The sequence below is a fragment of the Schistocerca americana genome, chromosome 3, assembly GCF_021461395.2.
Source record: "Schistocerca americana isolate TAMUIC-IGC-003095 chromosome 3, iqSchAmer2.1, whole genome shotgun sequence".
Classification (NCBI taxonomy): domain Eukaryota; kingdom Metazoa; phylum Arthropoda; class Insecta; order Orthoptera; family Acrididae; genus Schistocerca; species Schistocerca americana.
Window position 1 is genome coordinate 585,748,168 of NC_060121.1, and position 27,780 is coordinate 585,775,947.

Below are 27,780 nucleotides of genomic sequence, written 5' to 3' on the forward strand. Positions count from 1 at the left end.
CAGACTACTTACACAAACGTTCTTGTACAATAATACAACAATTGATTATTCACATAAAACAAGATGGTTTCGAGGCAGAATTTTGTCAACAACTGGCAACACTCAGGGCGTTAGTTGAGTCGAAACGCTTTGGGATTAATACAGTCAAATCGTGCTCACAGCGGCCGGCCGAAGTGGCCGTGCGGTTAAAGGCGCTGCAGTCTGGAACCGCAAGACCGCTACGGTCGCAGGTTCGAATCCTGCCTCGGGCATGGATGTTTGTGATGTCCTTAGGTTAGTTAAGTTTAACTAGCTCTAAGTTCTAGGGGACTAATGACCTCAGCAGTTGAGTCCCATAGTGCTCAGAGCCATTTGAACCATTTTTTTCGTGCTCACAGCGTACGAGGTATAGCCAACAACCTGAACTGCTCTCGCTCAAAGCGCACACACTCGCACTTGTCTGCACTACCAGTAAACAGCCACAACTCGTCACACGACAACCACGGACTTTCGCGCACGGTTTGTAGCTAGGGACACACCCAGTGCTCCGCTCGTGTACAACACAGTGCACTGGATCAACCACGAAACCACAAGCGTGATCCACCACTTGCAAAAGTACTCAGGTAGTGCTCCACTTGATGTGCAGAAACACCTTTCTCCGCCTCGACTGTGACGGTTGTCCGTCCTGCTGTGAAAAACACCCTGGCTGGGAATACCGCGGCGCACCAGCTTGTTGAAGCCGTCGCTCAGGGCTCTGCCCAGAACTCGCTCGTTCGTCTACGTGCAGTTGACTGACTACAACACCTTCACGCCCAGCTCAGCTCGCGTCTCGCTTGTCCACTGTGGAGACTGCGCTGGCTGATCTCCGGAGTATGTTGCTGATTCCATTTGCTGCAGTTGACTTGACTCATCCCCTCTCATCAGCCATGCTTGCGACCATCTCGGCCACGATGGCGCTCGAGACGCAAGCCCTCGCCGTACACCCTCTGGCGGATCCAGCACGATACTCCGCTCTAAATGACTCTCTGGAAGCAGAGAAAACAACCGTAACTTTCGACACGGCGCACACGTAATTTTCTTTAAACATGTATTGACTTCCAAAAAATCTGTTTCTTTCATTTGACTTCCCTAACACTGATTTTACGCTATAGTCCAATTTCATTTTGCTTTTTAGTATTTATTACTCCAAGCTACTCATAAGATTTGAAGCACTCAACATGTTCGCCACTAATCTTGTAATCAGATACTGCCGAGTTCTTTCTCTTTGGTACAGACATCATTGCTATCTTAGTCTTCAGTCCGAAGACTGGTTGATGCAACTCTCCAAGCTACTCTATCCTGGGCAAGCTTCTTCATCTCCAAATAACTACTGCAACTTACATCCTTCTGAATCTTCTTTTTGTATTCATCTCGTGGTCTCTCTTTCTGATTTTTAGCCCCCACTCTTACTTTCAGTACTACCTTGGTGATCCCTTGATATCTCAGAATGTGTCTAATCAAACGGACTCACCTTTTACTCAAGTTGTGCCGCAAATTTCTTGTCTCCCCGGTTCTTTTCAGTACCTCCTCATTAATTACGCAATCTACCCATATAATCTTCAGCATTCTTCTGTAGCACAACATTTAAAAAGCTTCTATTTTCTTCTTGTCTAATCTGTTTATCGTCCATGTTTCACTTTCATGCGTGGCTACACTCCAGGCAAATGCCTTCAGAAAATTCTAATACTTAAATTTATATTCGATACTAACAATTTTCGATACTAACGCTTTTCTTGCCACTGCTAAATCTACATTTTATATCCTCTGTACTTCGACTGTCATCGAATATTTTGTTAGCCAAATACCAAAACTCATCTACCGCTTTTAAATCCGTGTTTCCTAATCTAATTCCCTTAGCATCTCCTGATTTTACTCGACTATGTTCCCTCATCCTTGTTTTGCTTTTGTCGATGGTCATCTTACATCCTCCTTCTAAGACGCTGTTCACTCCGTACAGCTGCTCTCCGAAGTCCTTTTCTGTCTCTGACAGAATTACAATGTCATCATCAAACCCAAAGTTTTTATTTCTTCTCCCTGAACTTTAAATCCTCCTCCAAATTTTTATTTGGTTTGCTTTACTGCTTGCTCAATGCGCAGATTGAATAACATTAGGGAACAGGCAACAACCCTGTCTCACTCCCTTCTCAACCACTGCTTCCCCTTCATGTCCCTCGACTCTTATAACTGCCATCTTGCTTATGCGCAAGTTGTATAAAACTTTTCGCTCCCTGTATTTTTACCGATGCTACCTTCAGAATTTTAAAGAATGTGCTCCAGTCAACATTGTCAAAAGCTTTCTCTAAGTCTACAAATGCTACAGACGTAGGTAGTATCTTCTAAGAGCAGCCTCGCGCCCTAAATTTCCCTGGAGTCCAAACTGATCTTCCCTGTAGTCGCTTCTAACAGTTTCGCCATTCATCTATAAAGAATTCGTGTTACTATTCTGCAACCTTGACTTACTAAACTGATCGGTATAGGCGTTACGTTACATTTATGTACATTTGAATAGGGCTGCTTCCATTATACCAAGTGGAAATTTTATCCAAGTCTTTCTGCAACTCGTCACCACCGTCCAACGACGTTAGCTTCCTGTAGGAAAAACGATCGTCAGCGAATAGTCTTCTAATACTTGTGATACTATGTGATAAATCGTTCATATATACTGAGAACATCAGAAATACTATTACGCTTCCTTGGGGCACATCCGATGTCACTTTCGTGTTTGTGGAGCACTCGCCGTCCATTACGAAGTATACGGTTGTATCAGCCAAATATTCGTCTTACCATATATTTGCGAACACAATTCGCATGGTCATATCTTGGCTAGTCGTCGATGGTGCACCGTATGGAACACCTAAGGTGCTTGAGCAAGCTTGTATAAATTCTTCACGCGTCCACACGTTTAAGTATGGTTGTACAAACATTACTTTGCTTACCAGAAAACGACCATGCGCTGGCCTTGGCAGCTTTTTGGCTTGTGTAAAAAAATATAAAAAAAAGAGAGAGTGATAATAAGTGGAGTACACAGTGGTTAAGGAAACAGAAATATTATTCCCATACTAACTGTTTCCTTCCAGGCATTGCGGTGTCTCAGACTGGTTGAATGGAAAAGGAAGAAAACAGAAAGCATACGTTTCTAACATGGAATTGGATGTACGTCCTAATCTCCCCCACCCTCCCCCCGGTCTCTGCCCATATCTTCCTCATCCTCATCCTCCTCCTCCACCACCACCACCTCCACCTCAACCTCCTTCCACTTCTCTCTGTCCATCACCTCACTCCTCATTTCTACGTTCATCTTCTCCACCACCCTCTCTCTCTCTCTCTCTCTCTCTCTCTCTCTCTCTCTCTCTCTCTCTCTCTCTCTCTCCGTCTCCTCCAGCCCCCTTACTCCATCTCCTTTCTGCTTTGTACCTGTCAACACTATGCCCTTCTGCTGTTCCCCCCTCTCTGTGACACTGAACCGTGTTTCTTGTTATTGCATACTCAGATCTGTTGTAGTATCGTAATCATAAGCTGATAAGCCACAAGTGTAACTTTCCTGTTTGCTAACAACGTTTCACTGTTATATATTTAATACGAATATATTTATATACTATAATATTGAAAATATAAAACCTACGTACGTCAGAATGTTCATTGGAGTATTGTGTAAAAATTTAAAATAATCGATCAAACACTTTTCGAGGCTTTTGATAAAAATGTTTCCTCTTTACACATTTCATATTTCTTTATATATTATATACACCTGCGTTTAAAAAATAGCCACATAAAAACACGTGCACAATCAAATGCAAAATTGTGTCATAATTTTCAAGCAGTCAATGAAGAACTTACACAGATTTTACGTTTTGAACAAGAGAACAATAGCATTTTTTATAGATTTCCCCAGTACTTATTTCGTATGTATTTATACACTGAAGAGCCAAAGAAACTGGGACACGTGCGTAATATCGTGTAAGGCCCCCGCGAACACGCAGAAGTGATGCAACAAGACGTGGCATAGACTCGACTAATGTCTGAAGTAGTGCTGGAGAGAACTGACACCATGAATCCTGCAGGGCTGTCCATAAATCCGTAAGAGTACGACGGGGTGGAGATCTATTGTGAACAGCACGTTGCAAGGCATCCCTATACGCTCAGTAATGCTCATATGTCCATGTCTGGGGAGTTTGGTGGCCAGCGGAAGTGTTTAAATTCAGAAGTATGTCCCTGGAGCCACTCTGTAGCAATTCTGGGCGTGTGGGGTATCGCATTGTCCTGTTGGAATTGCTCAAGTCCGCCAGAATGCACAATGGACATGAATGGATGCAGGTGATCAGACAGGATGCTTACGTACGTGTCACCTATCAGAGTCGTATCTAGCGTCCACCAGCTTGAACAGTCCGCTGCTGGCATGCTGGGTCCATGAATTCATGAGATCGTCTCCACACCCTTACATGCCCTTCCGCTCGATACAATTTGCAACGGACGTCCGACCAGGCAACATATTTCCAGTCATCAACAGTAGTCCAATGTCGGTGTAGACGGGCGCAGGTGAGGCGTAAGGCTTTGTGTTGTGTGGTCATCATGGGTACACGAATGAGCCTTCGACTCCGAAAGCCCATATCGATGATGTTTCGTTGAATGGTTCGCACGCTGAAACTTGTTGATGGCCAGCATTGAAATGTGCAGCAATTTGCGGAAGCGTTGCACTTCAGTCACGTTGAAGGATCTCTTCTCTCGTCGTTGGTCCCTTTCTCGCGGGGTCTTTTTCCGGCCGCAGCGATGTCGGAGATTTGGTGTTTTACCGGATTTCTGATATTCACGGCCCGCTCGTGAAATGGTCGTACGGGAAAATCCCATCGCTATCTTAGAGATTCCCATCTCTCGTGCGCCGACTATAACACCACGTTCAAACGCAACTAAATCTTGATAAATTGCCAGGGTAGCAGTAGTAACCGGTCTAACAACTGCGCCAGGCACTTGTCTTATAGAGGCGGTGCCGACCGTTGCATCGTGTTTTGCTTCTTTACGTCTCTCTGTGTTTGGATACGCATGCCTACACAAGTTTCTTTGGCGCTTCAGTGTATATTATACGTGGCGATCTAGTAGGTACGTAAAAACGTATTCCAATGCAACACTGTGTCAATATGTGAAATCAATTGATGAAGCACGTTTGAAATGTAGATTTTGAACACACGAACGTTTACATTTTTATTTATATAGATGTAAATGTTAGTTTGTACAAAATCGTAAATCTTCGGAAGTTCTTCATCGATTGCTTTGGAATTTAGACACAACACTGCATTCGAATGCACCCATGTTTTATATACCTACTGAAGAGCCATATATATTAATAAATCAAGTCACATCACTGACAAATGCTTGCACACGCCGTCTTGCACAGCATTCCTATTCTTAGTACACACACTGGAGCTTAGACTACTTTTTCCGATCCTGTAAGAAACCGACGTCAGCGATATTGGTGTGTAACTCCATGCATCTGACCTTTTACATTTACTTCTCACCCTTGCCGAAATAATCGGATGACCGGTTTCTTAATGAAGAAGTCCTCGACGAATCGCACAACTCTTCGTTGCTTCTGTTTCTCACTACTGGCGCACGTGTTACTGAAGAAGTAACTCTTTTGATTTACTAATGTACTGCGATGCGATACTGCAGTGCCTTACAAACAAGCACTGCTCGACTACAACCGTTAAGAAACACATGAAATGTTTCCGCAATTGCGAAAATGATCAACCATCAGCTGTTTAACGCAGGAACGACAGCGAAAGTTTCTACCTGACGGGGACTCGAACCCGAATTTGCCGCTTTGGCCGTCCGTGCACGACTGACGACCAGACCCAGGCTTTCTGCGTCACAGTCTCTACTTGTACACACATTTTGTACAGGTGAGGACATTTTAATTTTAATTCAATAAAATTTTTCTGTGTTTATGACCGCTTTGTTAGTATATGGTTCAAATGGCTCTGAGCACTTTGGGACTTAACATCTGAGGTCATCAGTCCCCAAGAACTTAAACCTACTTAAACCTAACAAACCTAAGGACATCACACACATCCATGCCCGAGGCAGGCTTCGAACCTGCGACCGTAGCAGTCGCGCGGTTCCAGACCGAAGCGCCTAGAACTGCCCGGCCACCGCGGCCGGCTATCTATATATATCAAGCAAAAACACTCTGAAGAAGGTCGCTTGCGACAGTGACCGGAACGTCGATAGTTTTATCTATATATGGACAATGCGGTCACAAACCCAGAAAAATTTTATTGAATGTGACTGAAATCCGTCCGAACAGACCTCGCAAGGCGCAACGGCAGCGACCGACCGCCGTGTCGTCCTCAGATGATAGGCGTCACTGGATGCAGATGGGGAGGGGGCGTGTGGCCAGCACAACGCTCTAATTCCCTCAGCATCACCCGACTTAATTCGACTACATTCCATTATCTTCGTTTTGCTTTTGTTGATGTTCATCTTGTATCCTCCTTTCAAGACACTGTCCATTCCGTTCAACTGCTCTTCCAAGTCCTTTGCTGTGTCTGACAGAATTACAATGCCATCGGCGAACCTCAAAGTTTTTATTTCTTCTCCATGAATTTTAATTCCTACTCCGAATTTTTCTTTTGTTTCCTTTACTGCTTGCCTAAGAAATAATTTTACTGTGACCAATAGTATTAAAACGATTTGAGTGTCACTAAAATGGGGAGACTGGTTTGTCTCAAAAATGAGCTACCGAAACCTTATGACCTGAATGTAGGAGTCACTGGTATTTGTGCCATCAGTAAAACATTTGGAAATTTGTCCCCTTTACGATGATGTGCTTAATGGTATTCTTCACAAGCAATGATGTGATAAAGCCAATGTCCTTGCTGCAGTGGCGACACTGGTTCCTGTCTGATCACAGAAGTTAAGTGCTGTCGGGGTTTGCTAGCATCTGGATAGGTGACCGTCCGGGTCTGCCAAGCACTGTTGGCAGGCGGTTGCACTCAGCCCTTGTGAGGTCAGTTGAGGAGCTACTTGACTGAGTAGCGGCACCGGTCACGACAGCTGACAACGGCCGGGAGAGCGTTGTGCTGGCCACACGCCCCCTCCCCATCTGCATCCAGTGACGCCTATCATCTGAGGACGACACGGCGGTCGGTCGCTGCCGTTGCGCCTTGCGAGGTCTGTTCGGACGGATTTCAGTTTTAGTTTAGATGTGTCACAACAATACGACCACCGACTTAACAGCGGTTGCTACACAGCTCAAACGCAATACAGTGGCGATATCACGTCGCATGGTTTTGACATGTCCTCGGTAGGTTTCCAAAGATTTCCAGCACCACAAGTTCACATACAGATCAAACAATTTCAGTGAGTCTGGGCCGTTGGTCTGTGAGCGCAGTGCTTCGGCCCGATAAGCAACCGTAATTTTTCTATCGGGTTCATATCATGCGAATCTGGCCTTGTGATACGGACAGTTATCCTTCTAGAAGATGCCATCAATCAGGATGCAGCTGCTCGGCAGTAATATTCAAATCCACAGCTTTCATGGTGCCTTCGATTACTACCAAAGTTCGTATGGAAACCTAGATGAATGTTCCCCATAGTAGCTGCCTCCACCGGCCACCGTCCGCATCGCAGTTTGTCATTCGAGCGTCCGTTCGCCCGTTCGCCTTCCTGTCGGCGTATCCAGACGCGACCACCCACCAGAGGCTCAAGATACGTGATACAGCCGACCAAGTGACACGTTTCCATTGATCCGCGATCCATTCTAGATGATCCCGTGCCGACTGCGGTCGTAACTGACGACGTCGTTGGGTCAGCGTGGGAACACAGTGTGGTTGTCTGCAGCGGAGCCTCATGTTCAACAATGTGCGCTGAACGGTGTGCTCCGAAACATCGGTGCCTGCATCAGCGTTGCGCTCTGTTGTCAGATATGCCGCCGCCTATCATGGTTTACAGAGCGAGCAAGCTTTCTTCTTCTGTGATGGAGCGTGGACGGGCAACACCATGTTGCCTACTTGTCGTTTCACCATCCTTCAACCACTTTCTGTACAACCTCAGGACAGTAGGGCGAGAACAGCCGACCAGCTTCGTCGTTCCAGAGATGTTCGTTCGCAGCTGCCGGGTCATTACAATCTTTTTGTCATAGTCTCTTATGCGAGTGGATTTCCCAATTTGCAATCTGTATAGAATGATTTCCCATTTGTCTCTGCTCGACTTACGCCCTTCTCATACCTCCTCACGTGGCCGCAACGCCGCCAGACGGCTTTCAGTCTCGCAGATGGTATCACCAGTGCATAATGTGCACAACATATTCGAAAATGAAAAATTTTGCTAATGAAAAAACACTCTAAGAAAAATCCCACTGGGAATTTTTACTCGTTAAATAGCCTTTTTAAGAAATACTGAAAATGCTAAACAGGCACATAAATTACAAATACGAAGGGCGTTCAATACGTGATGCAACACATTCTTTTCTCGGGCAATTTCGATTAAAAAAGGCGAAATTTGCTGTGGGACACCGTGAAATATTGTCGCCTCAGTAAGGTGCCTCGCGTGCTGGCAGGCCGCACACAGTGTGACTCCTACAATGTTGGAACGTGCGGACACTCCCATTCGAACAGATCGACCGAATACAATCGAACACCTGGCTGCACCACTGGACGTCTCCGTTGGTAGTCCACCATTTGGCGTACTGAGAGGTGCGTGCCCGGATCTCGCACCTTCCGACTTCCGTCTGTTTGGCCCAAAGAAGGCTGCACTCCGCAGGAAGCAGTACGTGTGTGACGGGGAGGTTGCAGCTAGACACTGGCTCCGACGTCGGCCAGTAGAGTAGTACCAGGCGGGCATACAAGGCCTCCCAGTAAGCTGCCATTGGACGGGGATTATTTTGAAAAGCAGCGTTTTGTAGCCAGAAGTGTGGGGAGTGATATGATGTATTGAAAACCTGAATAAAACCGACCTGCTTTCAGAAAAAAAATATGTTACATTACTTATTAAGTGCCTCTATTTCTGACCTGCAATGTTTATTGCCCAAGTCATCGAAAACTTTGAAGCAGAAGTACCTGTTTCTGTCCTTACCTTTAATTTAACTCACGAACAGTACATCGTCCATCTAAGAAGTTTCGAGACTGATTTTATTCCTGGTGTACAAGCGAAGTCAGCGCAGTAACAACGATTGTACCTTGAACTAACAACTGTAAAAAAGACTTATATTTTCGGTCCATCAGCTGAGAGCAGGCAGGATTAAGTAGCGGACGTGCGGCCGTAGTGCGTCAACGTTGTCACTGTCGCAAGTCGCAACAGCTCTAAATCAGATGTTCAAGACATTCTCCAGAATGTTGTGAAGAAGAGAAATATTGTGTGCGAAGTGTTTCCCGTACACTTTGACTCCCAGAAAAAAACAACGACGCGTGGATCATGCCGCCATTTGATTGAAATGAAAAACGCGGAAAATTCTTTTTTGGAAAAAATCATATCGGATGTTATCAATACAAACCTACCAGGAAACTAATAAGTGCAGAAAGGGTTTCTGGTGGTTCGCCAAGACCGAAGAAGGTGCGGATGTGACGCGCGAGTTGAACAGCATCCCAAGGAAGGAATTTTCTGACAGTTTAATACCGTTGTGAACATTCTGTGTTTTACTCAAGTGGGAGGGGGGGGGGGGGGTGAGACTATGAAGAAAACCTGAATCATTAAAGATGCAATCTTAACGTTTCCTCCACTTTTTATTGATTCAGTCTCGAAACCGTCTGAACTGACGGCGTTTATAGATGTACAAAATGGACGTCGGAGGTCAGTAGAGTACCACTAGCTGACCTAAGCAGGTCGTTGTGAACGTGGTCCACTTCAGTATTCATTGATCATGCGTCAGGCGTATAGACGATTGTTATTCGTATTAGTGCAGTGTACTTTTGTTTAAACATTAAAGGGATTAAAGCTAATGAAAAGAAAAATGTCAGGGCGTAGTGTCTAGAGAGAGATGCTGCAACTGTTAGGAACCTGTATCTGATTATTTGTTTCCATCACACATGCGTTTTAATTTATGCGATTACCTGCTTGAGCCGCAATAGGCCATCTTCTCAGCCCAGTTACAGTGTAAAACGTCAACTTTCTCTCGAGTACGGCTGTCTTGACATTCAAATATGAAAATTCTGTTTGTTTTAACTTGAGACAGCTGAATATCTCGGAAACGCTGCATCTTACGAGAAAAATGTTCTAGCTGAAAAGTTAAGCCGGCCTGTGTGGCCGTGAGGTTCTAGGCGCGTCAGTCTGGAACCGCGTGACCGCTACGGTCGCAGGTTCGAATCCTGCCTCGGGCATGGATGTGTGTGATGTCCTTAGGTTAGTTAGGTTTAAGTAGTTCTAAGTTCTAGGGGACTGATGACCACAGCTGTTAAGTCCGATAGTGCTCAGAGCCATGTGAACCATTTTGAAAAGTTACTATCAATAAAGGAAACATCTGTCTGTGCTAAAACAGGCTACCTTCTACCCAGCACTCCTGCGTGGGCGAGATCAACTGCATATTTTCAAACGCAGAGTTCTTTCCCCCCCCCCCCCCTCCCATTTTTTATTGCGTGTTCCGATTCTAAGCCAAAAAATACATAGGGTTCAGTCAAATGATTGTTTTCGATCCGTGGTAGATGCCGCTATAATCGACAAATATCAGTGTTCCTGTTTACGCAATTAAGTACCGAAGCATTTGGTTCTCCATTTCATCTACAATGTAAATGTATTCGCAAATCTTTGTGTTCTAACGGTTGGTATTCGTGTTCGAAATGTGATTTTGTGCTGCAAATTTGGCTGTATAGTGCAGTATGGTTAGCCGTTTCAATTTATGGTTAGAAACTACGTATAGCGTGATCCAGGAACAACGACGTGGATTTTGAAGTTTTTCGTTACCATCGGGATGTTTGCCTGTTGCAATTGGGATGCTTGACTTCGGTGATTCCCCTTGCCTGTCACCATTAGTTCTTGCAGTCTCGCCATAAATTAAAATTATTTTTATCGTTCCTGCAACAGATACAACATCTATTATGCTAGCTGTGCCGTAACAGGCTACAGGGAGGAGAAGTACCGGTACGTTCGTTGTTCGTGCTTACAAAGGGCCCAGAGCTGCAGTGTAGCGTGCCGCATGGTGGGACGCTGAGCGATGGGGCGAGCGCGTGAGTGTTTACACGACGTGTGTGTATCCACGGCAGGTGCGCCTGTCACTACCGCTTCACGGACATTTTACTTTATGACATTGGTTGTGGTTTGTGTTTCGCCGGTAGCTGCGTAGCGGCTAGCGCGCGAGTTACGGCGACTGAATGGAAATACACACAGAAATCAGTCACCCTGAGGGTGGCCACTGAAATCAAGCATTCCGCTGGTTTGGCGACTCACCAAGTCAACCACGTATGGAACAGAAAACTGTGTTACCATAGAGGTAGCTTATTTGCCGGAAATATCAATGCCTAGCCACATTGTTTGTACTGTACAGCCACATTTGCAACACTCAAGTGACTTTCGAACTTCAGTATCAACCGTTAGAACATAAGGGTTGATATATACATTGCAACTGAAGTGTAGAGCCGCGCTGAGTGGCGCGCGGTTAGAGGCGCGACGTCACGAAGCGGGCGGCCACACCCGCCGGATGTTCGAGTCCTCCCGCGGGCATCGGTGTGTGTGTTGTCCTTAGCGTAAGTTAGGTTAAGTAGTGCGTAACTCTAGGGATCTATGACCTCAGCAGTTTAGTCCCACAGGAATTCACACAGATTTGAACATTTTGAAATTTAGAATCAAATGCATCGGTTCTTAATTGCGTAAACAGCCGCACTTGATATTTGTCGGTTACAGCGCCATATACCACGAATGGAATACAATATCTTGAATAAACTGTACGTATTTTTTGGCGTAGATTCGGAATACGCAATAAAAATGGGGGGTCCCATTTGAAAACACAAAGTTGACCCTCTCCCCCACGCAGGAGGGGTGCTTAGGAGATGGCCAGTCGTAACGCAGACAACGTCCCCTTTACTAATATAAACTTTTCACGTTGAACGTCTTCTTTGTACTATGTGCTGTTTTCGAGACATTTAATTGTCTCAAGATAAAACAAACATCCTCTATATTTACATGTAATTGCCGGCCGCGGTGGCCGTGCGGTTCTAGGCACTTCAGTCCGGAACAGCGCTGCTGCTACGGTCGCAGGTTCGAATCCTGCCTCGGGCATGGATGTGTGTGATGTGCTTAGGTTAGTTACGTTTAAGTAGTTCTAAGTTCTAGGGGACTGATGACCTCAGATGTTGAGTCCCGTAGTACATGTAATTAAAGGAGAATTTCTCGTAAAAGTACAACTGGGGGAAGGAATTTTAAGTGAGATATTATAGAAGCATCCTGGAAATTAAACGAGCAGATAAAGTTCGAAGTGGAACCGAAAAGCTCACAAGAAGAAAAGTAGACAGGAACGACTGCCAAGGCGTCCAGAGACTGTTAACTCGGCGCTGGAAATGACGGTTGTGGGATATTTTTTATTCTGTAGGTACTAATGATCGATGTAGCGCCAGTGACTTTTCTGCCAGATACCAGACGATCTGGTGACGGGGCGGAGGGAGTCCCGTTGTGAATACTTAGGAAGGAATTTTCAGCCCTGGCATTTACCTTGCAACCAATGGAACCTGTTGAAAACCTTGGCCAGAACCGAGGGACGGCAACTGCTTTCAGTGTAATTCTACGGCGGTATGTCCCAGATAAAAGTCTAAAAGTCGACGACTTGCTCAACACGTGCACTGTAAATGCGTGTATTGCTGCCGATCCCAAGCGATGCGGCCTGCGGCGATTGTTGTCGTGTGTAAGCACGACAGTCGGATGTCGTGTTTTAACTGTCGCTATAAACTTCACGGCTGCATGAATTACTTGTGTAAATCTCAAATAATGAGCACTTCTGCAAAACAGCTTGTCACCCAAAAAATCAGTAAATGTAACTCAGTATTGCTAACGGCCACTAATTATCACTTTTAGTGGGTAGCAGACAATTGCAATATGGTGGTAGACAAAGCAGAACACAGGTGGCAGCAATCAGTACTACGGTAGCAGACGAAGAAAAGAACTGAATGGTAATTACCATACGTATATTCATTTCTATCAGCGTACTCACACTCAATTTCAGAGGCCATAAGAAAGTGCAAAATAGAATGTTCAAATGTCTGTGAATTGCTAAGGGACGAAACTGCTGACGTCATAGGTCTCTAGACTTACACACTACTTAAACTAACTTATGCTAAGAACAACACACACACCGATGCCCGAGGGAGGACTCGAACCTCCGGCGGGAGGGGCCGCGCAGTACGTGACATGGCACCTTAGACCCCGCGTCCACACCACATGGCGTGCAAAATCAAACAGTGGTTGATATTGCAATGAATCAAGACAATGCTTCAATTAAACCTAAGAAAATCCAGTTTAAAAATTTAAAAGAAGCTGCTTGTGTGCATTGCAGCCTTCAGTTATTAAAGTAGCCAGAAGTTAATTTCTGGTCGGGTAGAGTATTAATCCACACTGACTAGGGTACTGATAGGAAAAGAAAATGACTGTGGTTAATTTCGTAAGCATAAGGAAAACCAATATAGACGTATTCATTGTACTTTTCGTTCAGTAGAATGTAGAGCAGACAGTATGTGAGACTGTTGACAATGTTGCAGCGGCGTCACCTCTCAGCAGCTTGCAGACCGAGTCCCGCGCCGCCGTTCTTCTTGAGCGAGATTTCTCGTCGACCACTTTCCCTCCTTCTCGGCATACACAGGAAACTGCGCTTCTTGCAGGTAGTGTGTGAACATAAGTGTAACTGATTCTGAAGACCACCTTCTGAGGTCACAGCACGATGTAAATATATGTTCTGCAAATAAACAGGAGTTTTGGAACTAAGTGTTTTTCATTAACCGTAATGTCAAAATCCGCATCCGTTTCCGACCTCCAACTAACTGTGAGTCTTCTAATATCACTGGGATCTCATGATTTCCATAATATCACTGGGACTTCACGCTTTGCAGATTCATTGAAGCAAAAAGTGTTTCTGTCTTCTAGTTGATAATGTTATTTTCGACATTAATGTCTGTTATTTCTGAGAGTAGTTAGTAACAATACGCTCCATTCGTATCACTATCACCTCACACTAATGTATTTTTTCAAATGCATTAATGTCTGTTCGACAGCACATATAACTAAAGACAGAATATTGGCTCATTTGACCTACAATTACGGAAAGAGTAAGTATTAACGCATTCGAAGAAACATTCTACTCATAGTATTTGTCTAGAATGGAACCAACGATGGAATGGTCGTGATTTAGTAATAAAACTACTGTATAATACTTCGACGATAGTGTCAGAGTAGTAAGCTGCTGAAATTTTGTTTGTCCGCTCTGATCTACGTAATGTTCTTTTAATATGTAGACGGATTCAACCCTGACAAGGAATGCTCAGCTAGGGTTTCATGTGGTTCGTCATGTCAGTGGAAAGCGTCATTTTGGTTCTCATTACTAATATAAAGTTTTTAAAAACATAATTTTGTTATAAAACAAAGTTATAGGATTTACAGTCCTGTGAGTTTTTTAAAAGTACGAAGTTTCAGTGAGATTAACTCCCATCATTTTCATCTTTTCGACGACATCACTAGGCTGAAAACCCAGTACATTTAAATTAGCAATAATTTACACTTTAAGTAAATTTTCCTTGTAATGGGAACGAAAACGACGTTTTCTCGTCAGTTCACGTAGAGGACTTGATAAATAATCTTTGTTTATACAGATTAAACGTACACCTCACAAAAGAGAAATAGAAAACATTTCTCAAAAACCAGAGAAAAGACATATGTCGGCACAGTCACGTGAACAGCGAGAAGAAATGATACAATGAACTGAGACTTCACAGCGTACAGACATACGTCTTGTACATTTCTAGTTACCGAATTGTACATTCAGGTAAGGCATGTTTTGATTGCAAGTTGTGCTTCCATTGAAGCTTTTGGATGGCCAGAAAGGAAAGAACTGTTAAGCACGGTAACCAGATGTATCACAGAACGAAACAGATTTATGAAAATGGTATAGCAATGTTGTTTTGTGTTATCTACGGAACTTTCGTGTATTTGTAGTTCATAAAGAAAACGTGACTCAAGCCACTGGTACATAGTGTGAATTTCAGTACAAGCTTTAAGAATCAATAACTGTCAAAAAAAAAAAAAAAAAAAAAAAAAAACAGAAACGATGATAGTAAAATGTGTCAAGAAATGAACGGTGAGTCAGTAAAAGAGTTCTGTTTCTTTATGTTATTTCTTGCAAATCAAAGTCGACAGCACAATGCTAATGGTCCCTCAGTGATTCAAAGAAAGCGTTTACACACCGCGCCATAAACTGATGTATCCCATTCAAACTCACAGGTTGTTCAGTTGTCTGGGATGTACGCTGTGCCTGTTATAAATACCCCTTTTTCAGGTTCACAGGAATTTACTACTAAATAAGCTTTAAATTCCATAACAGAATGCTCTGTCCAGGTCAAAACCCCCTTGCCCAGTCAACCTCTTAGAGGTAATCTTGTTGAGACATCGGCGAAAGGCTTGATAATGCCTCCCAACCAATAATGGAAGACCTACTTCAAACAAGGTTGTGTATCACATTTTTGTCAAGTTGAGCTTTCACTGGAATGACGTGGAACATCACATGAAACATGTTACCACAGCAACGGATACCTTTTTCTCTTTACAAGCTGACAACCCTGGAAGAACAGCGTATATCAGTGCAAATAGCGGACGTAGCTAGTGTAAGTTTCATTTCAAAGGAGACTGTATCATTTAATAACTACTCAGAAAGAAAAATAGATCCATCAGATTGGAAGAAAAATGTCAATAAAAATAGGAGGAGCACTGGAAAATCTTATATTTCTGAAGATGGTAAAGAAATGCCTGAAAAAAAACCTTTATCTAAAGTTGCACGTACAAGAACGTTGTAAATCATTATAATGTAAAAGTTGTACATCAGAATAATTTGCTTGGTCTAGCCGTTTGATTGAGCAAAAAAACAACCGGACGATAATACTTCTGTACAACTATCTTATTTTGAAGGATATTTTACAACAGCTGGGCGTAAGTGTATTGTTTAGGGACAAAGCTTTCTGACTTGGGGCGGAATTTTTCATTACTAAGGAAAAAAGGAAGAGTAATGGATGTCATCATCCGCATTCACTTCTTCTTCCCCAAGCGAATGTAATCGCTTCTTTTCGTCGTATAAATGACGTGGCGCAACAAAACGTTCACCAAACATTTAATCTGAAACTGGATTAAAGCTAAGAAATGAGCCGAAGCTGATAGTATATGTTGCATCGCTGTAGCGATGGATTATTCATTACACAATAAAGTTTCCGACATCGTACTTACTCCTATGAGGTCTTATTTTTTTCCCTATGAGGAATCGCGCCCTGAACTTTTTGTCTGTAGATCACGTACACACTACGTCAGTAGCAAATACAGGCCATTCTGTCTATCGTTGTCACACACTAGTGCAGTGTTGTGGAATGCGTCCATTACAGAGAAGCTGGATGAATATTTGGAAACCGTCTTCAGGAATATTTTTCGTATTACATTTTCAGGCAAAAATCGAAATAAATTTACGGCCTACGTGGTGTGTTAAAAGATTAATTTAAAGTAAATACATACGTGTTTATTTCAAGATCATTACGATTTCATAACATTAAATTTATAGACGACAGTTGAAGAACCAGAGAGTGAAGGTACAAGGAGTGTTAAGCATATAGGCTGCAAGAAATGCATCAGAATCAGAGAGAATAACAGTACACTGTAGGAAGCTCAGAGAGTGGTGTCATAGGTAGCTTGAGCAAAAGCGACTACCATCTGCAGTCACATGGACAGCTGTATATGCGTAACGTGCCGTTACAATATAGTTGTGACTGTACACAATTTATGACTTGTCTGAAAAATGATTACAGGGGCAATAACTGGAATGAACAAAGTGAATCGCGAGGGATGGGAGACTGGCCTGTCTTAGGTGGTATACGGAAATTAATTGCACAGCCTGTATACACAACGAGTAGTCGCAAGCATTCCATGAGGTTTCGGATTGTCAGCCAGATGATGTCAACATCTTGCCACGATACTGTCAACCATTCAGCCATTTTCCGGTGAGGGTTACACGCTCGCCTAATGATGGCTGAATGGTCGACAGCCGATATATCTCGGTAAGATGTCGACATCATCCGGCTGACACATTCCCTGCTGACTCATCTGATCGTAAGGTCTGTCGCGTCCAGGCGCAGGTCCTATCTCCAGCGTTGAATGAAGGTGTGGCCTGGATAGCCCAACCAGGACGTTGACGAAAATACGATCTGAGGTCAATTAAGTTACCTTCAATGGATATGAGGGAGAAAGTCTCCTAGGATGCTTAGCACAGGTGAATTTAGAACGGAAAATACTATTTTCGATACTCATTGCCATACGTGAATGTTGAAACATGCATTATGATTTTACATGCAGCCATGGAGCCATTGACTAATCAATTTTGAATCTGTAAGGTCTTTGTTTACTGGATTTATTGCTTCCAAACAGTGGCAGGCAGGAAATAATTATGGATACGTGATTAGCCAGTAGCATCACTCATCCACTTACAGAATGAGACCTCTCCATGCTACCTGGTCTGGTCTGCATTAATTTTAGGATGCCGAGTTGACAACTTATCTCGTGTTCTGCAAATCCCCCAATTTCTTCTTATTGATAACCGCGCGGAGTGGCATCTGTAAGTTTCTCATCAAGGCTCCCATTCGCTCTGGTAGTGTTGTGTTCTGAACACTGCAGCTCCTGTATTTTGACATTCTCATATGGTCTGCCATTAACTACACCCATACTGCAATCTTCTTGTGTAAGAAACTTGGTGTTTCAAAGCATTGCCGGGTGTTACTCTTGTTGCAGAGATAAATCTTCTATGGCGTTCCTGGCACGTGCTGAAGTTTTAAATTGATTGCCATGAAACTCAGATTTAGTTCAAAATTTCATCACTCTCGACATTTTGAACAGCACAAAGAGAAATAAGACAGTAACATATAACATCCATTTAATTTATTACTATAAATGTAACTTAGTATTAACCTTTTACAGTATTTGTGTCTGCAATCGTGTGAATGATGGATTTTGAGCATTTGGACTATTGGATTCTTCTCCGAAACACTACGTTATTTTATAGAGAGTATAGATCCTACATTCGGAGAATACCTTGTGAATGTGAACCACAGACCAATAGATATCATCACCAGCCTAAAAAATTTTCAAATGCATCAGCAGCCTCCCACAGAAACTAATAATTGAGGAAAACTACCAAATGCAGTAAGCTATAGTTGAAGGAAAAGCAATAATGAATTAACAGCTTTCTGCAACAGAACTCAGTTTCTGCCCTCAAGGAATTGTCAAACGACCCAAACACACACACACACACACACACACACACATATATATATATATATATATATATATATATATATATATATACACACACACAATCCTTCACATAGATCAAAGTAGTGTTAACCGCAACAGTTTAACAGCTCTATTAATAAATTTTCGATGTAAATTGTAAATAACTTTCTACTTTAAGATCTCTATGGTTTCAGATGGCAAATTGTGAAATAAAAACAGCTATAACGCAAAAGACAGAAATCCACAAAAACTAAAGCATCAGTTAACAAAGTACAGGCCTGTATAAAATAAAAAAGTGTTTAAAAACTGTTCTACATGAGCAGGTAGTGAAAAGCAGTTTTATTATTATTTAGCAAAAAAATTAAAAAAAAGAACACTGATGTTACTGTTATTTCAGCGAAACTTGTCTGTGTAAAAAGAGGAAAAAAATATGTTTTTTCATGGCGGTAACCACCCAAAAACAAATTTAGTCTTTTATAATTATATTCAACACATTTCACACACAGTTAACTTCTGGGATTAGATATAGGATTCTAACACTGGTTACGTGACCATGGTCAGTAACTATCTTTGAACATACTAGGATTAAATTCCAAAATATGTCAGATTCGTGCATTTTTGGAAATCTAATGGGACAGTACATTGCTGATGGCGACATGCGTTGAGCTACGACGGTGAAGGCGTTCACTCATATTTCGCAAGTGTGGTTTTACGTATAAGTTGGTCTAGTATAATTCTTCCTTCCATGTCAAAACACCATAGTGCGCGGCACAAACACTCCGAGTTGCAGCCTGCGAGGCTGATTTGCGGAAAAGCTGCAGATAATTTAGCCTCGCTACCGCCCCAAGGCACTGACAGTCTAAGGCCAAGCGACAGACTGTCTGGCGTACCTCTGTTACTGCGTTCACTATCCGCCCTTAGCCTTTTAGTCTGGCGTGATAGCCACCTCCTGCTCACAGGGGGATTTCCCTCCAGCTTTTCCTGCCCTAAGAACACACTTCTACCTATCGATCCAGATGCTTGTACCAGTAATTTTTTCATTCATAAACGACACAAAAAATATTCATCATTATCACAAATAGTGAAAAGAAATATAAATATTGACGAACAGCCAATAATAATTCAATAGTAGTTATATTAATGACACAATGTGTTGGTGTTAACAAACAGCAAAGTCACATTCGGCAGACGTACACAACCGAGACATCACTCTAGACAAAAGAATAAAATGGCACATGTATAACTTCTTCAATACGTCTGATAATGTAGACTAACTACCAGAATTCGCGAAAAATGAGCTTTTCCATTTGCCACTTAACGAAAATAGGTGCGGCCCATGTGCAGTCTTTTATTCAAAGCGCCGTCAAGACAAATCAGTTAGTGTAAATATTAGCAAACCTTCATGTTTCTGGAATCTGAAGAGATTACTTATTGGCATGAGTCGCAAATGAACAATTAGCTGTTTTGGTCATTTTCACGACATGAATCACAAATGAAAAATTAGATATTGCCATTTTCAGTACCCTTAAAAATGGCCACATAAGTAATTACAAGCGTGACAAAAATGCATGATCAAGCACTTTGTGCAAGCATACCTATCGTTCGCGGGATAATTTTCCGCAAGCATAAGGACACTGCAAGCTGCTTGACACTCGATCGGCTTTCAGTCATGCAAGCATACCGAAGTACAAGTACGTGAGTGTGCGTGCCGACCGTGTAGGCTTGTTCAAATGGTTCAAATGGCTCTGAGCACTATGGGACTTAACATCTGAGGTCATCAGTCCCCTAGACTTAGAACTACTTAAACCTAACTAACCTAATAACATCACACACATCCATGCCCTAGGCAGGATTCGAACCTGCGACCGTCGCAGCAACACGGTTCCGGCCTGAAGCGCCTAGAACCGCTCGGCCACAACGGCCGGCTTAGGCTTGTACAAGCAAGTGTTACTTGTAAGACTATCTTCGTACCGACATTATGTCGAGCAACATGAAGTACATCAATCGCAAACTGCCGCCAAATTTGTTCGAGTGGACAAAAGCTATTCCTGCTTCAGCAGCGTTAAACTGGAAACCTAACACGTTAAGGCCAAAAGGGATGTTTCGTACCACACACTTTCAACAATATGCAAAGCCGTTGACTCTGTAAAGATAAATTATCACAGAACCAACTACAGGAGGGGAAAAAAGTCGTGGGCACCGAGTGTAATTAAAATGACGCTATTCCAAGTGCTGCAGTGCGAGCTGTATACATCGCAAGACCCTGAAACATCGTAGGTGTGTTCATTAATCGGTGCGTTGGCGGAGTATGCTGAAAAAAAAATAGTTCCACCGACTGCCACCAGGCGAAAATATGGCGCTGTAAGCAGTAAGAAAGTGATATGTTTCCTATTCTGACCTCACTGTGCTCTTTGTCACTTGATAACAGGTGTTGATTTCCTTTGTGAAGTGTAAAGGGTTAAGAAAGTTGAAGTTTTCTGTACGAAACGCAATGGCTGTTAAGAAGAAAGACCGTGCACTGCTGGCGAAGTTGTTCGTAGGAATATGGCCGACAAAAACAGCTGCGAAGAGGCCCTATGACAATAAATAGGTCAAATAATATGATCAAGAAATTTAAAGAAACTGAAGAATTAGGTGGTGCAGCAGGGAGAGGGATGCAGCCCATTTCCATGGCATTTGTTGAAGAAGTTGCTGCAGCTACAGCTGAACGTGCAGCATATGCCTCAAATCCTGCAGCCAGTCCTCGAGCTACGTCACGGGAATTGTTTCTCCAACGGTCAACAGTTCAAAAGATTTTGCGGCATGAAGCCTCAAGACACGCTACATGCCGTGACTTTGCTCTTCGTTTATTGGCACGCATGGAAATGGTTGACATGGCCAGTGATCATAGTTTTCACGGTCGAGGGACTCTTAACTCTTCACGGTACCGTAAGTCACAGAATTTTCGCATATGAGGTCCTATTCCACCATATGTTGTGCACCAACATCCACTGCATTTAGCGTATGTGACTATCTGGCGTGGTTTCACAAGCTCCTTGATTCCGATTCGTTTTTCTTCGACACCCCGGATCTGTTACGTCGTCAGTGACACCTGCCCTTGAAAAGGACCTTCTCGTGCGACACGTGATTCCAGCTTTGCAAGAACGCAACTGTGTCCACACCACAATTTTCATACAAAATGGGGCGACTCCACATGTCACTTGCCAAGTGAAAGATTTGCTTGGAGTAACCTTCGGTAACGACCGTCTCATCTCTACATCTCTTGGCAATTTCAAGATGTGTAGCCTTCCGTGTGACTTCTGTCGTGAGAATACCTGAAAGACTGTGCCTATCAGGGATGTATATCGTGTCTATCAGGGATATATCCAGACTCTTCCTGATCTGAAGAACAGCATAGTACGACGTACCGCTCTGATTACACCGGATATGCTGCTAGCAACTGTCGACCGTGCTTTATGACAGATGCAGCATTCTGCTGAGTTGGAAGACCATGTTGTAACTTGTGACCATATCCTAGTAAATGTGCCACGTGCTATCACGTCTCCTCTCCTCCTCTTGCACCCACACTACATTCTGACTGATTATAGCGCCACATTTTCATCTCGTGGCTAGAAGTGGCACTATTATTTTTTCAGCACTTTCCCCGAGCGCACCAATTAATGAACATACCTACGGCGTTTCAGCGTACTGCGATGTACACAACCCGGGACCAGCAGTCGGAACACGGTCAGTTAAGTTTAACCTCCTGGTATTTTTTATTAATACGGAACAGGAAAAGTTAGTAAATTAGTAAACTATCGCGTATTACAAATTTGTACAGATGCGTATTGACGTTTACGTAGTACGTTCACCATTCGAGAAATGTTGGTGTCAGTCTTTTGTGTGGTGTTATAGCTTCCAAATGGTTCAAATGGCTCTAAGCACTATGGGACTTAACATCTGAGGTCATCAGTCCCCTAGACTTAGAACTACATAAACTTAACTAACCTAAGGACATCACACACCTCCATGCCCGAGGCAGGATTCGAACCTGCGACCGGAGCAACAGCGCGGTTCCGGACTGAAGTGCCTAGAACCGCTCGGCCATACCGGCCGGCTTATAGCTTCTCTCACAGTTGTATCTTGCTTATTAGTCGAGGATGTTGAGAAAAATGGATTTAAAATCTGCTTCTCTATTTCCGCTGAAATAGTAATACCAGTCGTGTGGATGCGTCTTCAGCTCAGAATGAGTTAATGTGTTTTTTTTTGTTTTTTTTACTGGTGTTCACTCCACGTATCGTGCTGCGTGTTTCCTACTTGTACACAGCACGAAGGCAGTGCCGGCCAAAACAAGCAAGTTCGTTGCCGAAGTTCCACATATTCAAAGCATGTACTGATAGTTGCACAAGCATACCCGGAATGTGTGAAATCAAAGGAATTTATGCGTGCGTGGATATAAACCTTGGTCATACGTGCTTTTTAAGCTTGCAGTTACCTGCGTGCTCACCATCAGGTGTGTATACACCCGCGGACCGAGCGGCTCATTGGGACGACATTGTTTCGAGCTGTTAAGTGTCGACGAGCAAGGAAGCAGTTTGGTTTACAGAATGATCAGCTGTGGTTCTCCGCCTCGGTTTTCTCCCCCGAGCAGGTCGCGAGCATGATGCTCACTAGCGTACACGCTTCTTCACGCCGCGAGCGCAGACAGCACGTGGGCCATGCAGCCAGCCGACCGCGTGGTGGGGGAGAGCGCGACGTGCCGCCATTGGCGCCGCAGCCGAAACGGAGCGCTCTCATTGGTCGCGCTGCTGCGCCAGGGCCCGAGGTGCGGCGCAGCTGCCTCGCATGCCGACAGTCTGTTGTTGACCGTTGCGATGGGAGGGCTTGTGTGTGACCGTTGAGTGCGCTGGTTGAAGTTTTGTTCGGTAGCTTTTTGAAATTATTTCAGTAACCGGTAGGTGAATCTTCTTTAGGGCAACAGTTAACTTGTAGTGATCGTGTGTGCCTGTGGCTACATCCATGAAGAACAAGCAGACGGCGGCGGAAGGTGGCGGGGGCACCAGAAAAGGTGAGTCTGCGATCAGCTGAGCGAAACGTAACCTGTTGGTATGAGCGATAACTGCACACATATGTGACAGTGGTAAGAAGAGTATGTTATCTTGCTGCCGTATCTATAGTGAGAATACTATCCATTTTTTGTTTTATATAATCTCATAAATCAGTGCATGGCGGGCGCCGATTAATTTGGTTTCTGCGGAAGACAACCAATATTGCTATAACATTTTCGGGATGTTGCTGTTGCAAATTGATTGATCTCGAGATAATGAACTACGTTTACTTAACACAGAAATCGATTATTTTTAATACCGATATTAAGGCTCTCTCAATATGACTGTTTCGTAAACAAACTTGCGATTTTGGTGGTTCGACGGAAGGAATAAATGTTTTTTAGATTGCGATGAAAAAGTGCGTTAATATTTTATATTTTTACCTAACGGAATCCTGAGATTTTGTACTAAATTTTCCTACGTAATATCGTGCTTCGTATCTGTTAGTTTGGCATGCATCGCGATTATGTACTAGCTATGGTGAAGTGTGTGCGTGTAAGTAGGCAACGATTATTTCCGCCACCACAGCTGGAGTTATTCTGAAATAGAATATGGAGGTATATCTGGAAAAGAGAGAGGAGTAACAGTTTTGTTATTTGATTAGCAAACCTCAGTCGTGGCTAATACTGTGATTTGTTAAAGAGTAAATATTTTCATTTTGGAGGGAAGGCTGATTTTCTCGTTCACCGTGATTGGCCATTTTTAAGTTTACTTCGGCAAAGCAGTGACTTTTTCTATGCCCTTTTTGTGCATGCATTGGCTAAGTGTTTGTTTTTTTTTCCTGCTTATACAGCTTGTAAATTTCTCTGGTACGATACATTGAATGTTCATTGATCTGCTACGTCATAAACGGAGTTACTTTTTTAGTAATTCCTATATTTGCACATATGCAGATTCATTACAGTCGGCATTATTGTAAGAAAGAATCACAGGATATGGCCAACGAATGGTCGGTTTTTCCCCATTGGCAGTACGTGGTCATTGTGTCCGTTCTGTGTGTGAAAGGACAGGAGAGCTCTCTTGTCCCATTTCATTTAGAACTGCAGGTTGCTGTACTCTTCGCGCTGTGAAAACATTCGCCCGCCAGGCCGCAAGTGCAGTAATTGCGCCGGAAACGAGCGTTGTGCAACCCTCCCTCGCGTGTGATTTTGCAGTTACGTGGCCACGGCGGCTTCTGCTTTGGCTTTGCAGCTAACTGAGCTTCTCCCCTGCACCGCCGTTGCTGTTACGCAACGTGCGACCGCTTGCGACCTTGTGCTTCCGCTGTCCACAAAAACGGAAGGACGCTCTGTTAGGTGGGCCGCAGCTCCGGCCTAGGACCGTGCCACTGAGGTCCAGCTGGAATGCGGGCGGCGTTTCCTTCTCCTGCTCGCAGCATCTTTCTGCCGCTGCTAAACGAGACAGGAGTCTGATGACGATTTCCCATCGTGGGCAGAAATGTCAACGACAAAATACTGCCGTCTCCCTATCACTCGAGTTAATGCGTACTCGATCGATACAGCAAGGATTACCAAAAAACAAATAATCCAAAACGTGCAAGGTTTATACTGTTATGTACTGTCTCAAAAATACATTTCACGTCACATTTGACAGTTCAGGTATTTAGGTGTGACGGTCGTGTTTGACAATCACCTTTGCTTGCAAAATTTAACAACTACTCTTTACCTTTTTGTCAAGTTTCTAACGGCTCTCCACCCACGATGTAACGTTGTCAAACGCTACTGCGTTTGTCAAATATTTCAACTGTGTATGGTGCGGTATGACGAATTTATCAAACATAGTGTCAGAGAGAAATTATGACTGACGGAAAGTTCGACAAAATTGCGGGCCTGTTTGTTGTTTCGCCGCATATCTTTGGTGAAAAAGTGTTTAACTGCAGTTTCACACTGTTAGTTTCCACAACTACGGGACTACAATCAAGGATCAAAACAAAACAGCATTGGCAATTACCACAATGGTAGAGATGTCGTGCCTTTTCCCAGCTGTATATTACACAGGAAGAAGCTAAGAAAACCGATATTCTCCTCGAAACAATAAAAGCGGGAGTGGACCCACGTCGTCGTATTTTAATGGTCATTAGGGGACCAAATAGAGGAGCATAAATTTTCACATACTAGTCTCCTTTTTCAATGTGACTTCCAAGTATATCAAAACAATTCATTAAAAAGTTAGTCTCCATTCGGAGGAAGGTGATGTAATCATCATGTTCCTACTGTAGCGTTTCCTTTAACATGTTTTCATGTGGGTATTTCTCATGTTAAACCATTCCCTGCATTAGCAACCTGTCTTCTTCTGCTTCTTCTTATTCTGTCCCAGAGTCAATACTAGAAACATTTTATCTGCATTTGTAGACATTCCACTTCTGTGAAAATACAGCAAACACGATTAGCCTCTGCTTCGAAAATGAGGTTAAATTGACATACTTGTTGAATCGTGTCCGGGATTTTTGACAAACCCGCGGATAAAAGCGAAATTGACAAATAACTTTGGTCATGTCCGGGGCTTTAATAGTTCGCATGACTATCCCATAACCTTGGATAGTTTTGTTGCGGATACGAAGTGTGACGCAGCTTAAAGCTCATTGTCAATTATACATTTTAGACGCTGTGGTGTTTTTGAAGCATTTTACATTTGGGGTACAGCGGTGACATTAATGTAACTACGGAATGCACGATGTCAATAATAATAATAATAATAATATTGCTAATATTGCTGTGGCGCGTAAGTTGGGTTCTCCGGTCAACGGTCAAGACAGATTATAATCTTCACTAGAAAGAGCGACGGCGATGACGTCATTTTCCAAAGCAGTAATGCGAAATTCGCTAATCCCGTAGTATCCAGCCTACTGTGCAGACAGTGATTTCATACTGTGTAGCCACGATCGTTGAGAGCTGTGCACATCTATGCATATTTAAATACATAATGAAGAGAGATATTTAAAAGTTCGCTTGTAAACTGTCAGCTGCTTGCATTAGTCTGAGATACTTTGACGCTTTAAAAAGCACGTTAGGCAGGAAATAGAATCTGCGGTTTCGTCAGGCTGTTAGTCATGTTTTTCTCCGATTTGATACGTGGATAGTCTTGAAGCAACCTATAACTGGTGGGAACAAAATCCACTGTAGAACAGAACACTCTTTGCTAGTAAGTCACCCTGTATCTGCTGCAGTACGTAAAGGTATGAAACCGTTCTTGAGGGTGGACGCTCCCATGGTCTTCGATCTCCGCCGTGCGGAGTGATGTAGCACGTGGCACACGTCTGTCAGGATGTCACAATAAGCACCTCGTTTTCATTTAGCGGTTCTCTCCTTGTGAGACTCAAAGGACGCGGCGACTCTCAGCAGGACTGCGCAGTGTATGATAATTTGTTTCTCATTATGACGCTAAATTCCATGGCTACATCGTGTAATTCCTGTGCGGGGGCGTGGTACAAATCAAACAGGTTGGAGCTACACCATAAGAATTTCAAGTAAGGTCTTTTCGGGCGGCAATAATAATTATTGGAAGGTCATTAAGTAATATTGATCTTCATCTAATCATGTTTTCGTGAAGACTGGTGTTAACGTTACAGTATTTTGACAGCATCTTTACAATATGATTTTTAATATCTTCCATCATTATCAAAACTTCTTTTATCAAAAAATAGTGGAAATTGTGAATATATACTAACACCAGAAACAACTTCCGCAAAGACATGAACGTATTAACATTAGTGCAGAACAGAGTCAGAAACATAGGTGCATATGTATTCAACAACCTGCCACAGCACATTAAATGTCGTGTAGATGATGTGGTGGAGTTTAATCGAAACTGAATTGGTTTGTTGGCCAACTCTTCTCCTGCATTGAAGGGTATTTACGTGACCTTATAAATTCAGTGTTTGATTATTTTATAACTAGAATTTGCTCTGTAGTGAAATCATTTTTAGTAATGTCAAGTCATTTCATTGTGTTGAACATACGTTAAATAAATTGTACATCCTTAACTTCTCTCTGCATACCAAAGACCTAGTTCTTGATGAGAAGGGCCGTCGAAGGTACACAGTCACTGTAAAGAAACTTTTAAAGGTGCAGAGACTACTGCATGATAGATGTAAAACAAGGCAAAAGCCTATAGATACAGAAAAGCTGAATGAAACGCGTTTAGCTTCAAGAGAGCAGTGCCTGAAGACTTCAGTGACAACCATAACAGGATATTGTCAAATGATCTTTCACAAACTCCGAAGAAATTCTGGTCGTAT

The 27,780-nt window shown here is 43.2% G+C and overlaps 1 protein-coding gene and 1 long non-coding RNA gene across 2 annotated transcripts in view; both read left to right on the forward strand.

Moving 5' to 3' along the window:
- The window catches only part of LOC124606242, a 241,864-nt gene extending 227,960 nt beyond the window's left edge, over positions 1-13,904 (forward strand). The window contains exon 4 of the mRNA XM_047138216.1: positions 13,686-13,904. Within this exon, the coding sequence (XP_046994172.1) occupies positions 13,686-13,816 (131 nt within the window). The 3' untranslated portion in view covers positions 13,817-13,904. The remainder of the gene's footprint in view (positions 1-13,685) is intronic.
- A 9,414-nt stretch (positions 13,905-23,318) lies between these two features.
- Positions 23,319-27,780, forward strand: part of LOC124605697 — a 341,780-nt gene continuing 337,318 nt past the window's right edge. Inside the window, exon 1 of the long non-coding RNA XR_006978671.1 lies at positions 23,319-23,503. This is a non-coding gene — a long non-coding RNA (uncharacterized LOC124605697). The remainder of the gene's footprint in view (positions 23,504-27,780) is intronic.